Source organism: Podarcis erhardii (genome assembly GCF_964252035.2).
Source record: "Podarcis erhardii genome assembly, chromosome: 3".
In the NCBI taxonomy this organism is placed as follows: domain Eukaryota; kingdom Metazoa; phylum Chordata; class Lepidosauria; order Squamata; family Lacertidae; genus Podarcis; species Podarcis erhardii.
The window spans coordinates 2856537-2873651 of NC_138507.1; the positions used below are offsets into that span (position 1 = coordinate 2856537).

The 17115-nt window shown below is 39.9% G+C and overlaps 1 protein-coding gene across 6 annotated transcripts in view; it reads left to right on the top strand.

Annotated features, from left to right (window-relative positions):
• Window positions 1-17115, top strand: part of WDPCP (WD repeat containing planar cell polarity effector) — a 210854-nt gene that overhangs the window by 84385 nt on the left and 109354 nt on the right. For all 6 annotated transcript variants that reach the window (XM_081855533.1, XM_081855534.1, XM_081855532.1 and 3 more), the window contains exon 8: window positions 5766-5899. In XM_081855533.1, coding sequence (XP_081711659.1) covers window positions 5766-5899 — 134 coding nt within the window. The remainder of the gene's footprint in view (window positions 1-5765; window positions 5900-17115) is intronic.

Consider the following 17115-nt stretch of genomic DNA (forward strand, 5'->3'; position numbering starts at 1 on the left):
TATTCAAATTCATTTTTCTTTTTATCTTTAAACACTTCATTTATTTGACAATAATGCAACCAATCATATACCAGATTTTTAACTTCCTCATAAGGTTTTAATTTCCACTGATTATCTATTTCCATCACCAAATCTCCACAGGTGGCCCAATTTTTTCCACATTTAACTTTTTTTATAGTTGTTGCCTCCAACAGCGACAACCACCATGGCATTTTACGCTCTAATAAACTCTTATATCTATTCCACACCTCATATATTGATTTTCGAATTATGTGGTTCAAAAAACCTTTGTGAACTTTTACCTTCTTATACCATAAATTTGCCACCCAAATCTGTTATCAAATCCTTCCACATCTAATAGATCTGTTTTTTTAAAAAAAATATCCAGTCCCTTAACCAACAAAGGCAAGAAGCTTCATAATACAATTACAGATCTGGTAGAGAGAAACCTCCTCTTTCTTTAACATCTGTAAGTAATTTAAATTTTATTCTTGGTTTCTTCCCTTGCCAGATAAATCTTGTAATTACTTTTTGCCACTCTTTAAAATCACGCACACCATGTAAAATCGGGATTGACTGAAAAACAAACAACATCTTGCAGAGCTTGCAGGGCAGCGGCTGAAGAAGGAGCAAAAAGGGTTTTCAATTTGATCCATCTTTTAGATTTAGGACAGCTAGTCTCAAACGTTTGTTGGGGGAGACCTAGGTTTTTTTTGGGGGGGGAGTTATTTGTCCTGTCTGCACGCTTCTTATGATGGAGGACCACTGTAGCCACCCCCAACGACACGTTCTCAAGATGGAGAGTGAGGGAACAGCTGCAGTCGCCTGCGGTTCCTGCACAATGTTTGCCATCTTGCCAAAGGTTGCAGGCAGCTTTACCTGCAGCAATTGCATGTTGATTGCCCTCTTAGAAGACAAAGTCCAGCAACTGGAGGAACGTGTAGCTACGGTCCAAAGAATTAGAGAGCTGGAGCTCTTCTTGGAAGCAACAGAGCACACCGTCTCCACCAAGGAGGAGACAGGGGACTCCCCTGAGAAGGAGGCTAGTTCACCAACACAGGAGCCAGATATATGGAGAAACGTGACTCAAAGAAGTAGGAGGCCCAGGGTTTGCTCTGATTGTTTAGAAATACACAATCGCTTTGAGGTCCTCTCCCCTAGCATGGAAGACAAAGAGCAGACTCCATTTGAGGATCTCTCCGTGCATGCACACGAAAGCTCATACCAAGAACTAACTTAGTTGGTCTTTAAGGTGCTACTGGAAGGAATTTTTTTATTTTGTCATTACAGTCGATCAGGTATATGAAGATGAGCAGCAAAGTCAGTCCTCAGGGAATGTGCAGGCGACCTTGGAACGGACAGCTCACGGAAGAACCCCGACCAAACCTAAGAGGAGGCGTGTAGTGGTGATAGGGGATTCCCTACTGAGGGGAACAGAAGCAGTGATCTGTGGGCCTGACAAGATGTCTCGGGAAGTGTGCTGTCTCCCCGGGGCTAAGATCCAAGATGTAACTGAACGACTGCAAGGAATCATAAAACCCACTGACAAATACCCCTTCCTCTTGGTTCATGTGGGAACCAATGACACTGCAAGCAATAGCCTCCAGAAGATCAAAAGAGACTATGAGGCTCTGGGCAGGAAATTGAAGCAATTAAATGCACAAATTGTCATCTCATCTGTCCTCCCAGTTGAACGACGTGGCCCAGGGAGAGAGGGAAAAATAGTGGAAGTGAACAGCTGGCTTCGCAAATGGTGTAAAAAGGAACGGTTTGGATTCTTAGATCACGGACTGCAGTTTCTTGAAGATGGACTTCTGGCAAGCGATGGGCTGCACCTCACAACGGTTGGGAGGAATGTTTTTGCCAAAAATCTCAGAAACCTCATCAGGAGGGCTTTAAACTGACTAATGTGGGGCAGGGAGACAGTGTTCCTGAAGGTAGGAGTCTATCAATTGATGAAGATGATCATCCAAATGTCATAGACCAAATGGAGCAAGCAGCACACAGACCTAGTGGTGGGAGGAAAAAATCCTTAAATAAGAGACACGGGGGAATGATTAATGGACTTCAGTGTCTGTACACTAATGCGCAAAGCATGGGAAATAAACAAGATGAGCTTGAGCTCTTGGTACAGCAAACTAAATATGACATAATAGGCATCACTGAAACCTGGTGGGATAAGTCCCACCACTGGAATGTAATAATGGAGGGATACAATCTATTTCAGAGAAACAGACCAGACAAGAAAGGAGGAGGAGTGGCGTTATATGTCAGGGATGTGTATACCTGTGAAGAGATCCAAGATTTAGAACCTCAAAGCCAAAGTGAGAGCATTTGGGTCAAAATTAAGGGAGAGAAGAATAACAGGGACCTCATTGTGGGAGTTTACTATAGATCCCCAAGCCAAACGGAGGACATAGATGATGCCTTCCTGGAACAGATGGCCAAGCATGCAAAAGGAAGGGAGATAGTAGTAATGGGGGACTTCAATTACCCGGATATTTGTTGGATGTCAAACTCAGCCAAGAGCATAAGGTCAAACAGATTCCTCAATGGCCTTGCAGACAACTTCGTTGTCCAGAAAGTGGGAGAAGCAACAAGAGGAACAGCCATTTTAGATCTGGTCCTAGCCAATGTGGATGACCTGGTTAGTGGGGTAGAAGTGGAAGGATCATTAGGCGTGAGTGATCATGCTCTTCTGAAGTTTACTCTACAGCGGAAAGGAGCAGCCAAGCATACTAGGACTCAATTTCTTGACTTTAAGAAAGCCGACTTCATAAAACTTAGGGAAGTGCTGGGTGAGATCCCATGGACAGTAATACTAAAAGGAAAGGGAGTTCATGATGGCTGGGAGTTTGTTCAGAGGGAGATAGTAAAAGAACAACTTCAGGCAATACCAATGAGACGGAAACATGGAAGGTGCCTAAAGAAGCTGGGGTGGCTATCTAAAGAACTTTTAACTGAGTTAAGATTAAAAAAGGATGTGTACAAAAAATGGAAAAGGGGGGAAACCACCAAAGAGGAATTCAAACAAATAGCCAGCACATGTAGACACAAAGTCAGAAAAGCTAAAGCACAGAATGAACTCAGGCTTGCTAGAGAGGTTAAAAGCAACAAAAAAGGCTTTTATGGGTATGTTCATAGCAAAAGGAAGAACAAAGAAACAGTGGGGTCACTGAGAGGAGAAGATGGTGAAATGCAAACAGGGGACACAGAAAGGGCTGAACTCCTCAATGCCTTCTTTGCCTCAGTCTTCTCCGATAAAGAAAACAATGCCCGACCTGAAGAATTTGGAGCAAATGATTCAGCAGAGGAAACACAGCCCAGAATAACTAAGGAGAGAGATAGTACAAGAATACTTGGCTAGTTTAGATGTATTCAAGTCTCCAGGGCCAGAGGAACTGCATCCAAGAGTATTAAAAGAACTGGCAGATGTGATCTCAGAACCACTGGCAGTCATCTTTGAGAATTCCTGGAGAACAGGCGAAGTCCCGGCAGACTGGAGGAGGGCAAATGTTGTCCCTATTTTCAAAAAGGGGAAAAGAGAGGACCCAAATAATTACCGCCCAGTCAGTCTGACATCAATACCAGGGAAGATTCTGGAGCAGATCATTAAGCAAACAGTCTGTGAGCACCTAGAAAGGAATGCTGTGATCACCAATAGTCAGCATGGATTTTTGAAAAATAAGTCATGTCAGACTAACCTGATCTCGTTTTTTGACAGAATTACAACCCTGGTAGATGAAGGGAATGCAGTGGATGTAGCCTACCTTGATTTCAGCAAGGCATTTGACAAGGTGCCCCATGATATTCTTGTAAAGAAGCTGGTAAAATGCGGTCTTGACTATGCTACCACTCAGTGGATTTGTAACTGGCTGACTGACCGAACCCAAAGGGTGCTCATCAATGGTTCCTCTTCATCCTGGAGAAGAGTGACTAGTGGGGTGCCACAGGGTTCTGTCTTGGGCCCGGTCTTATTCAACATCTTTATCAACGACTTGGATGATGGACTCAAGGGCATCCTGATCAAATTTGCAGATGACACCAAACTGGGAGGGGTGGCTAACACCCCAGAGGACAGGATCACACTTCAAAACGACCTTGACAGATTAGAGAACTGGGCCAAAACAAACAAGATGAATTTTAACAGGGAGAAATGTAAAGTATTGCACTTGGGCAAAAAAAATGAGAGGCACAAATACAAGATGGGTGACACCTGGCTTGAGAGCAGTACATGTGAAAAGGATCTAGGAGTCTTGGTTGACCACAAACTTGACATGAGCCAATAGTGTGACGCGGCAGCTAAAAAAGCCAATGCAATTCTGGGCTGCATCAATAGGAGTATTGCATCTAGATCAAGGGAAGTAATAGTGCCACTGTATTCTGCTCTGGTCAGATCTCACCTGGAGTACTGTGTCCAGTTCTGGGCACCACAGTTCAAGAAGGACACTGACAAACTGGAACGTGTCCAGAGGAGGGCAACCAAAATGGTCAAAGGCCTGGAAACGATGCCTTATGAGGAACGGCTAAGGGAGCTGGGCATGTTTAGCCTGGAGAAGAGGAGGTTAAGGGGTGATATGATAGCCATGTTCAAATATATAAAAGGATGTCACATAGAGGAGGGGGAAAGGTTGTTTTCTGCTGCTCCAGAGAAGCGGACATGGAGCAATGGTTCCAAACTACAAGAAAGATGATTCCACCTAAACATTAGGAAGAACTTCCTGACAGTAAGAGCTGTTCGACAGTGGAATTTGCTGCCCAGGAGTGTGGTGGAGTCTCCTTCTTTGGAGGTCTTTAAGCAGAGGCTTGACAACCATATGTCAGGAGTGCTCTGATGGTGTTTCCTGCTTGGCAGGGGGTTGGACTCGATGGCCCTTGTGGTCTCTTCCAACTCTATGATTCTATGATTCTATCTTGGGTAGTACATTAATTTTGATTACTGAAATTCTACCCCATAGGGATAATTTCATTCTTAAAATAGATTTCCTACATCCTCCATTCATCCTGAGGCTACTTCCAAGAGATTTATATGATAACATACAGAAAGTTTTAGGGAGAGATATTCTAAATTCAGTGTAGCATCTGTGTAGAAATTAAAATGAGTAGCATAGGCCTGATTCGATGGTTAGCAAGGAGGTCAGTTCTTGACAACAAATGCTGAACACTTTCACGCTTTATCTGTAGTAGTACTTTCTGCATATTGACAGTTTTCTAAACTTCAGAAGGCAGACAGTTGGGACAATTTACTTCTGGTATGTTGTATGTGAAAACTTCCCAGATTTGTCTGTCCTTTGACTCAACAGCTGCAAGAAACTCAACTGCTGTAGTCGAATCTGCCACCTCTCTGGTACTTTTCCCCCCATGTATGCTTGATTGCAGCTGAATAACAGTATTTTCACTCAATCAGTGAAAGCTATCATAAAAGAGAGTTAGATTTCAAATTCTAAAATAACTGAAGAAGAAATGAATATAGGAATGAGAAAGCATTATTATATTACAGAAGGGATTTGGAATATGATAATTTATTTAGCTGTACTTAATCTGAGTACCCCCTAAGCTTTATTTCTCATTTCCAGCAAGATCCTGAGAAGATGAAACACTGCTGTCCTTTAGGAGATCACAGAAGGCTGAATGTAATATTTTAAGGTGTAGCATTGAAAATTTGCTTTTCTTTCCCCAGTGTCTCAGTGGAGACTTCAGTAATCTGTTTTCTTGGTGGTGACAGTCAGGTATTACAGTGTTGACAGTTTTTCTTTGTTTTTCAGCTGTTCTTACAGACAGTTTCATGATCTTGTCCTTTTGGGAGCAAAGCAAACTCTGCTTTATTCAGTTCACAAAGAAGGCAAATTCTCCTGATGCAAACATAAAGCTTGAAAAACTCTCCTCCTTGGATTTTAAGGTACAACCACCTGTGATGTTTGCAAGTTTGATCATTATAATTATGGGCAAACGTATACTAAGAGTGGATAGGTAATAAATGTCACTTACTAAAATATCCAAAACTAATTTTGAAATTGTAACTATTTGAAAGGTTCTAGTTTTTTAAAAAACTGAAGCTTGAAACAGCCCAAGTATTATAGATAACTCTTTTAAATGACTCCCAGAGATAAAGTAACTTTAGGCAGACTACTCTTGGATAAACTGGATGGCAATTTACCATTGTACTGTTGAGAGTGTATTAACTTATGGTCTCTGTGTGTGGTTTGGGTGTGTGTGCACAGTTAGGGGAAAAAACAATGCTGTCCAGGGTTGTAAAGACTGTGGAGAGAATAATTGGGTGCGCTCTTCCCACCTTGGATCAAATCTATGCTGTCAGGTGTCATAAGAAAGCTGCAGAGATAGCGCAGGATTGTGCGCACCCCGGAAATGATCTCTTTCAGCTTTTGCCTTCTGGAAGAAGGTCCAGGGTTATAAAGACTAGGACTAGCCGCCTGAGAAACAGTTTCTATCCAAATGCGATTTTTGTTTTAAACGCAGTGTAAGGAGTCTCTGTGGGAGTATATTGTATTAACTGTAATTATGGGGTATCAGAGTTCTTAGGGGGCTAACCAGGTTGGGATAGCTGGGATAGCAGGCTTGTTGGTTTTTGAATATCTGATGTAGATTTTTTTCTTTTTTTCGTTTTTTATAATATTTTTATTAAGTTTATGAAATACAGAAAAAAGAGATAAAGACAGAAATAGAAAAATACAGTAGAGAAATTACAAATTTCCATAATCCTTTTTTCCAGCACATCTATTGGACTTCCCCACATCCTCCAAACCCTGCATTCTCTGTAATACAAAACATCAGCAATTTGTTAACTTATTTCAAAGCTTATTGTATCTTTCATTTTATCATGTTGCCTAATTTCAAAACTATTGTAACCCAAATCTTATATGTTTTAGCTTAAACATAATAAAGTTATTTCATTATTCCACCTTTGACTTCTTGTACCTTAATTTCCATTTCATTAATTTACCGATGCTGAAGCAAGAATTTCTAAAAAGTGCATTTTTTAACATTCATACAACTTGTAATGTTTTTTCAAATAGTCTTTAAATTTTTCCCAGTCCTCCTCGATTGTTTCTTCTCCCAAGTCTCGGATTCTGCCAGTCATTTCAGCCAGTTCCATATAGTCCATCAACTGCGTCTGCCATTCCTCCAGCGTGGGTAAATCTTGTGTCTTCCAATGCTTAGCAATCAGGACCCTTGCTGCTGTGGTAGCGTACATAAAAAAAATTCTATCTTTCTTAAGTACTCTCTGGTCTACAATGCCCAGAAGAAAGGCCTCCGGTTTCTTAGGTAAGGTAAATCTAAGTACCTTTTTTAGTTCATTATGAATCATCTCCCAAAAGGCCTTCACTTTCGGGCAAGTCCACCAGAGATGGAAGAATGTCCCTTCCGCCTCTTTACATTTCCAACATTTATTGTCAGACAGGTGATATATCTTAGCAAGCTTGACTGGGGTCATGTACCACCGGTATATCATTTTCATAATATTTTCCTTCAAGGCACTACATGCCGTAAATTTCATTCCGGTGTTCCATAACCTTTCCCAGTCTTCAAACATAATGTTGTGCCCCAAGTCCTGCGCCCATTTTATCATGGCGGATTTGACTGTCTCGTCCTGTGTATTCCATTTAAGCAGCAAGTTATACATTCTCGAAAGTAGTTTATTTTTTGGCTCTAACAATTCTGTCTCTAATTTCGATTTTTCCACCTGGAATCCAACCTTTTTATCCACTTTTAAAACCTCCTGGATTTGAGCATAGTGCAACCAATCTCGCACCTTGTTTTTCAATTTTTCCAAGCTCAGCAACCTCCAATTGTCTCCAATTTTTTCAATTATTTCCCAATATTTAGGCCAGTAGGCTTCCATGTTAAGTCTCTTACGTGCCTTGGCCTCCACCGGTGAGAGCCACCTCGGAGTCTTACTCTCCAATAAGTCCTTATATTTTGTCCAGACCATCAAAATTGCTCTTCTGACAATATGGTTTTTAAACAATTTATGAACTTTAACCTTGTCATACCACAAATATGCATGCCACCCAAAAGCATTATCAAACCCCTCCAGATCTAGGACATCAGTGTTTTCCAATAGAATCCAATCTTTCAACCAGCAGAAGGCTGCAGATTCATAATATAACCTTAAGTCCGGCAGGGCAAATCCCCCTCTTTCTTTCGCATCAGTTAGTATTTTAAACTTTATACGGGGCTTTTTGCCCTGCCAAACAAACTTGGAAATATCCTTCTGCCATTTTCCAAAACATTCCACTTTGTCCACGATCTGCAGGGCCTGGAACAGAAATAACATTTTCGGCAATACATTCATCTTTATAGCTGCTATTCGGCCCAACAAGGAAAGTTTCAATCTTGACCATATTTCCAAATCTCTCTTAATTTCTGACCAGCATTTCTCATAGTTATCTAACCAGGTTGGGATAGCTGGGATAGCAGGCTTGTTGGTTTTTGAATATCTGATGTAGATTTTTTTCAATTTCGTTGTTCTGTATGGGACAATGACAATAAAGATTATCGTATTGATTATTGTATCGTATCATAACTATTATGCTAAGCATATATAGCATAGGATTCTAAATAAAATGGGTTTCTGTCTTGAGTTAGTAATCTAGTATCTCCTATATTTGTTTCTAAAACAGAGATAATTTGCTCACCATGTGTCAGGGAACTGCCATCAGTTCAGGAGGGAGAGAGCAAAAGCCAAATGAATTATAGAGAGCCTACAGGGATCGTGGGAAGTAGCTCCTCTTCAACGGAGGAGAGTAAACACGCCTCCAGTGGAGAGGAGGTGCAGGAGTCGGAAGTGGCGAGGCGGTCCCAGGACTCCTTGCCTGGGAGAAGCAGGGAGGAAAGGGGTCCTCCGCTGCCCACGCCCTCTTTGCGCAGAAAGCATCCACGCAGAGAGGGGAGGCGCAGACTGGGCGTCAAGAAGCTGCTTTGCTGGGGAAAGTTTAGGAACCGCCCACTCACAGATTCTGCCAGCGATTGAGTTAGCCACGGGAGAGTGGCGCTCCGGACAGATAAAGTTTATTTTGGCAGCAAAACCAAGGCTTCACAGCCAAGTAGGGAGATATTTGCCTGCTTGTTCTTGAGCAACCCCTTGTATCATAACTATTGTATCACAACCCCTTGTATCATAACGTGGTGTCATCAAACATAACACCATGGAACTGGAGAGCCACAGATATTCACAACAGTATAGTAATTTATAATAAAATAATGGTACAAATGATGATGATCTTTGCAAATGATAATAATTGGGAGGGTCTAAGGCAAGTGTTAAGGGGCCAAGTCTTCTGCAAATCTGGCTGGATATGGCAGCCCACCCACCTTTATGCATGAATGCTGTAGAGGAGGTTACTGTATGCGACAGAGATCCAGAATCCAGAGCAACATAGATGATATGTGCTATTTAGTTTTGATACAGGGGTTTTGAATGAATTTTCCCCTTCTTAACGTATCTGGAAAATGTACAAAATATGAGGCTGGAGATTCTTCAAAGCAAATAAGTAAACTTTTTTATTTCATATTGTCTTTTTTCAAAATACAGAGTGGAGATTAGTAAAGAGGCTGGTCTCTAGTGCATCGAAAGAATCCCTCCTCCCCTCACCCTAAGTGGTACTAGAATGCAGAATGCAGGAAAATGTTTTGCTCACCAATATTTTTTCATCCTGCCACTTTTTTCTTCTTTTATTTTATTTTTGCTTAATCGGGTTTATAGCAGTAAGGCTGGCTTTTCTTGGATTATGTTACACTTTTTACCACATTAAATTATAACTTGTTTGTTGGGAATACTCTCTGCTAGAATGGACATCAAATACATTTTCCAGGCTGTTTCAGTTCAAGGCCTCCTTTCAGCACTGACTTGTGTTTGCAAGATTGATCCAACCTCTGTAACATGGATTTGAGACAGTTCACTGTTCACAAGGAACTGAGCTGATATGTTGTTTACTTCAAAATGATGCACACTTGTGCCTGGCTGAGTATTTGTTAAGCATGGGCTTTTAGTACCCATGATCATGATCTGTGGACGTTTAGCCTAACTGCAAAGCTATATTGGGAGGGCATCTGCTTTGATAATTTATTTTCTAACCATGTTTCTGGACCCATATGCATAGCCCAATACATATTATGCCAGAAACATTATAAGTATAACTATTTAAGAAAAGAAGGAAAAACCACAGACAGCTTTGATCCATTGCGGGGGCGGGGGGAGTCAAAGCAGTATCAATAACACAATATTTATTAGGACCATCTAAAATCACAAATCAGTAAGCTGCCTTTTGAGTTTAACAGAACTCTTCCTCAGATTTGATGTTTCAAAAACAAAGTCGCTAGTTGAGGGCACAGTGGAAATTCAGTCTGGAATATGTTAACAGTTTTAAAATGATAATGCAGGAGACTCTTTGCAGGTTTATTAGGTTAGACTGTGACCTGTACATATGGTCACAGGCTGTACCAAGGTATTTATAGAAAAATAAGTAATGGCACTCTTATTTTGAAATTATGAATAGATAGTTATATCTGCATCTGGCACTTAAAGGAGGTTTCTTAAAGGACTCCCTCCCCCTGGCCCAGTACACCTCCAAGCCTGGCAGAAAAATAAAATTCAGAGAAGCACTTTGGAAGGACAAGCCCTCCCTTTTCACAGTTAGTTCACCGTGTTATTTATTCTCAATTTTTCTACCAGACTTACCTTATAAACAGGAGGGGAGGAGGGCTGTGTGGTTTCCATGCTGCTGTCTTTCTCCCATTGCATGTTTCACTCTGTAAGCTGTTTCCACTGACACACTCTGGACTTCGTTTTGGAAAATTTATGCAGCACATTGAGCCCATCTTTGTGGCAACTTACTTATGAGATGCCCAAGCTCACAATGTCTTCAGTCTGTTATGTTTCCCCAGGAACTGAGCTGGGCAGGAGGATGGTAGCAGCCAGGTGTTTGCCACATTAAGTGCCCTAGCTGCAGGGCGGCAAAAGATGAGATGTGGTGATTATTTTTTTATATTTTTAGTAGGCCCCAGTTTTCAGCCTATCAGAAAACTTACGGAAAACTGAGAATTCATAGACCATGTTCCCAACAAAATCAGCGAACTCATCCAGATTGATACAGGTAATATTGCTAGATTGATACAGACGAGACCAAAGAAGGCGCAAGGCACTGCTGCTCCAGTGACACCTGTACCAACCTTCAAGGCTTACACCATTAGATTTGTAAGGTTCCCCAATTAATAGTATGTAGTATCCATTACCCAAGAGAATGGCAAACTGGGGCCAGATGGCTGGAGGCCATTGCTCAGTTCAACTCCTGCACCCATGTGCCACTGAACAGTCTTCCTAGACCAAAGTGGTATAAAGAAGTGGAACCTTTGTCACTCCCATCATCCTTGACCATTGGTTATGCTGGCTTGCCTGAGCAACAATGTCTGATAGAGCAACACTTGTTGAAGAAAAATCAACATAGCTTCTACAAAGGCAGCAAGAGCAGCTTGTGTATGAGGTGGAGACAATGGCGCTGTTCTGGTGGCAGCAATGTGCTTGTCTGGGCAGGGTAAGGTAGCAGCAATGAGGTCGGGGAGCTCCAGGCTCGTACATGTACTTTTGTGGGGCTATTGCCCCAGTGCTCCTCCCATCTTACTGCTACTGCCTTGCCACATCCCCATGCCAAAGAACACAGTACTGCCCAGAGAACGCTGCCTCCACCCCCTCTTCATTGAGGCAGCACTGAAATGTAAGTCTTGTCTTACTAACCCTTTAGAGATCTTTGAGTGTCAATATGCATCTAGATAGGGGTGATCTAGTAGACATTGTAATTAATAGACTTTAAGAAAGCTTTTGATAAAATTCCTCACAAAAGGGTCTTGATTCAAGAACAAAAGTTGGCTACAACTCATAATTAGTGAGGAGGAAATTTAACCAGAAGCCTGGCTTAGTTTGCCTTAGTTTAGTGTAGCAGTAAAAAAAAGACTGGAGAGGAGCAGAGTGACTGCACGCTCTTTTCTGCAAGCCTACAGATTTGCAGGGTCTCATTTTGCCAAGGTTTGGTTTAGCACAGAGCTTTCCAAACTGTGTCGCAACACATTAGAGTGTTGGCTGCAGTGTGTCACACAAACACTCTCCGCGCTCCTCCCGGGACTGGAAAGGGGTTAGTTTAACCTCTGATTTGCTAGTAAAACTGAATTACTGTGTCGTGAAATGATCCATGTCTAAAAAGTGTGTCACCAACATGAAAAGTTTGGAAAGCTCCGGTTTAGCATGTTGTGTGAACCAGGCCACTGAGTCCGGACACTGACCATGCCCCTTTCCCTTAGGAGTGACAGCATCCCCTGTTGGGTTGCCATTCTTTCTTTTTTCTTTTATTTCATAGAGTCAGTCTTTTTTTTTAGATCATCTTCTCCAGCAGCAAAGTTAACACTTGCATTTACATTTTCTTCTTTATAGGTATTTTCAATGAAAAACCTGCTGCTTCTGTAACAAACTGTATAATAAAGTGTCAGAAAAGATTCTACCAAATATATCTACTTGACTCCTATTTTATAGCTATTTTTATTTTATGGGTATTGTAGTGGTTTAGTTCTGATAGACTTCTTATTGGCAAGAGTTTGGAAGTTCTAATCTTTACTTTCCTTCAATTGATGCATACATGTATTAAACGTTCAAAGGGATGATGTTTTTACAACTACTACCTATAAAACTGAATACAGCATAGGAAGTGGCATTATGTTATGTATCACTTTAGTGTTATTGAATTGTAATTTTCTTTTAAAAAATGTATCATAAACAGCTTGAAAAAATTCAAGAGTTGAAAAAGACGAACTAATTTCCCTCCTTTCATTTTTTCTTAATTACTCAATCCAACACCTCTGCATTTGGGGGGTGGGACACAGTACACTGCTTACATGTAGAGGAGGGAAACTAGCAAGCACAGGAAGGGTGGAATATTATAACTCCATTCTCCATTGTTCATCTTGCTCTTAACTGATGGGATCTGACCAATGCTGTCTTGTTCAGACAACTTTCACCAGTAGTAACTGTGTGAGTCCGAGTTACTGAATTGGTCCATGGGAAAGGTGTCTACTGCTAGGCACCATCAACTTGATGGCAAAAATAGAGTAAAGGAGGTGGGGAGCCGTGGGAGTACATTTGGAAGTCCTTCTTCTCTGACCTTTCCCCCTCAGTCATTCACACATTATTATTTATTTAGGAAATTTATACATTAAACCCCCCCCAAAAAAAAATTATAGAAAAAAATTCATATAAAATAATTCCAGGATAGTTTACATAAAAATATCAGCAAAGAAATAGAATATAATTAGCTTAAAAACATTGTATTGAAACTAGATTAGTACACAATAAGTTAGTTTTGGAGGGGCAATTACAGATAAAGCAATTAGCCTTAGAGGGGAAAAAATGAAAATTACTAACTTTAATATCTAATAATTTATTTGATTGTGAGCTCTGTCAGCACACATCTTAAAAATACTACCATTCCATTTCCCCTTTTATTCTTCTAAATTCCCAGCATCTTGGAAAGTTAAACCATTGACCTTTTACAAGTTTTTCATTCCTATAGCTTTTTAATCCATTTCAATTTACTGAGGAGTCAGAAGGGAGAGTACAAGGAGTTAATGTTTACTGTGAGAGAACAACAGTGGTAATTACTTTGATTTCAGTTCCTTTTGATGTGTATTCAGGGGATGAAGAGGTCAATAATATTATGACCATGCAAATAGAAAGAAGTTCTTTTGGCCATAAAAAACAGCAAAGGATTATTAAAGCATTAACCTTGATTTTTAATGGCCTTGGTTGAGTGGTGAGATCACAATTTGGATGAGCCTGATTATTTACTAAATACAATACATAAATGCAACGGGTTCTTAACACCCATTGCACTCTGGCATTATCGCATTACTGCCATCCTTTGTTGCCTTGCAGACAGGAATATGAAAGCAATCTGTCATGTAGTGAGACTGGCTCCAGAAGCATTTCTCTGATAAGAAGACCCCCTGCCCTTTGCTAGTGTCTGGTCCAGTAGGCTTAGCCATGCGCTTAATCCCCAGAAAGTGGTTCGATTATTGCTGACCAGCAATAGCAAGATAGGTTTTTTCCACCCCCCTAGCTATCAACCTTCCATTAATTCCTTAAGCAGAAATGTGGTGCAATCTATATTTCCTTGGCATGTGTCACCCAGATGGTGTACTGCTCATGTTTTCAAATAACCATGCTCCAAAATAACATAGTTTGAATAATAAATTCCACAAATCCTTTTGGAGGAATAGAGGCACACAATTCTCAAGAGCCACATAAACTTTACGCAAGATGCTATGGCTCATCCATATTACTTGGCGAAAAGTACATCTTCCCTTACAGCACTTGGCATTCTTAATCCAGGAGAAAAATAAATGGTACATCCAAACATTGTAAATGACCTTTTAATGTTTGAAGCTGTGTCTGAAAAAAGTAGCCTTAGCCTTTTGGTCAGTATTGCAGAACTTAATATGAGTAGCATTAAATCCTTACATGCAGGTCGATGCTGTCAGGCAACCATGACTGTGTGTTTTGGTATTGATTGGAGTCACAGCAGTAAATTCCTCCTTAACTCATGTGCTTCCTTATCCACCTATAAAACTAGGGACATAAGTATCTCTGCTTACAGTATTCTTTGGTTTACATGTACAAATGACGGGATGGAACTCATACATGAGTACATGTCGTAATAGTGAAGCTAGTTCCTAGATGTTTTCAGTATTACGGTTACATTTAAATACAAATTTAGATGTAATCTGTACATAATCAAGCACCACTGATTTCTATGGAAAAATTAAGCAAAATCCTTAAAATGTAACATTGAAAAAAAAGAACTGAAAAACTCTCAAATTTGACCCATCCCATCACTATATGCACATACCATTTTTACTATGTGCAGTAGTAATGCATAGTAATTATTAAAAATGAGCAATGTGCTTTTCCATATATCAGTATACGTACAGGATACAGCTTAATACCTTTTTTGATCCATTTTTCTCATCTCACAAAAAATATTTTGAAACACATTGTTTACTGGCTCATTTGGAGAAGAGATTGTTGTTCACAATTTTTATTTTGGTACAGTAAGAAAGCAGATATAAGAGTTCTGAAAAAAATTGCAGTCACCATCACTGTGATTCCTTTCCTAAAAAGCAGATAGAAATAGCTACTAAGATTAAGCACTGACCACAGAATGTAAGAGTGAAAGTTAAATAAATTAAAAGTAAAGAAACAGCTACACGATAAAGCAATTTTTTTTAAAACTACCACAGCTTGAAGATGCTAATGTCAATTCTTCTGCATATTCCAAATATGTGTAGTCCAAAAAGAGCTACAGAATCCGGTGGAGGCCAAGGCACGTAAGAGACTTAACATGGAAGCCTACTGGCCTAAATATTGGGAAATAATTGAAAAAATTGGAGACAATTGGAGGTTGCTGAGCTTGGAAAAATTAAAAAACAAGGTGCGAGATTGGTTGCACTATGCTCAAATTCAGGAGGTTTTTAAAGTGGATAAAAAGGTTGGATTCCAGGTGGAAAAAATCGAAATTAGAGACAGAACTGTTAGAGCCAAAAAATAAACTACTTTCGAGAATGTACAACTTGCTGCTTAAATGGAATACACAGGACGAGACAGTCAAATCCGCCATGATAAAATGGGCGCAGGACTTGGGGCACAACATTATGTTTGAAGACTGGGAAAGGTTATGGAACACCGGAATGAAATTTACGGCATGTAGTGCCTTGAAGGAAAATATTATGAAAATGATATACCGGTGGTACATGACCCCAGTCAAACTTGCTAAGATATATCACCTGTCTGACAACAAATGTTGGAAATGTAAAGAGGCGGAAGGGACATTCTTTCACCTCTGGTGGACTTGCCCGGAAGTGAAGGCCTTTTGGGAGATGATTCACAATGAACTAAAAAAGGTACTTAGATTTACCTTACCTAAGAAACCGGAGGCCTTTCTTCTGGGCATTGTGGACCAGAGAGTACTTAAGAAAGATAGAACTTTTTTTTATGTATGCTACTACAGCAGCAAGGATCCTGATTGCTAAGCATTGGAAGACACAAGATTTACCCACGCTGGAGGAATGGCAGACGCAGTTGATGGACTACATGGAACTGGCTGAAATGACTGGCAGAATCCGAGACTTGGGAGAAGAAACAATCGAGGAAGACTGGGAAAAATTTAAAGACTATTTGAAAAAACATTACAAGTTGTATGAATGTTAAAAAATGCACTTTTTAGAAATTCTAGCTTCAGCAATTGTAAACTAATGAAATGAAAATTAAGGTACAAGAAGTCAGAGGTGGAATAATGAAATAACTTTATTATGTTAAAGCTAAAACGTATAAGATGTCGGTTACAACACTTTGGAAATTAGATAACATGATAAAATGAAAGATACAATAAGTTTTGAAATAAGTTAACAAATTGCTGATGTTTTGTATCACAGAGAACGCAGGGTTAGGAAGATGCGGGGAAGTCCATTGGATTTGCTGAAAAAAAGGATTATGGAAATTTGTAACTTCTCTACTTTATTTTCTATATCTGTCTTTTATTCTTTTTTTCTGTATTTTATAAACTTAATAAAAATATTATTAAAAAAACAAAAAAACAAAAAGAGCTACAGAATCACTACATAGCCCAGTGAATGACACATGGTGCCCCGCACCAGTTAAGGGTGCTAAAACCATATCCATATCCATATATATATATATATATATATATATCACATTAAAAATAACATTTCTCCTTAGGCTAGCCTGTCCAGATACATAGAATGTTGACATGTGTTTTAATCTGGTTTTTAGCTTATCATTAATTTTACATATTTTTAATGTTTTAAATAATTGTTTTAACTGTTTTTGTTGATAATTTGTTTTATTCTTCTTTTAAACTGCTTTTAAGATTTTTTTTACATTCAAGTGGTGTATACAACCTCAGTGTCACAATCCAAATGTAATTGACAGGTGGGCCTTGTAACTGCTTAAGTGTAAGAAAAACAGAAGTTCCACTCACTGACATCCTATAACATGTCTAGTTTTGCCCTTAATTTTAAGTTCAGGTTCAGCACTAC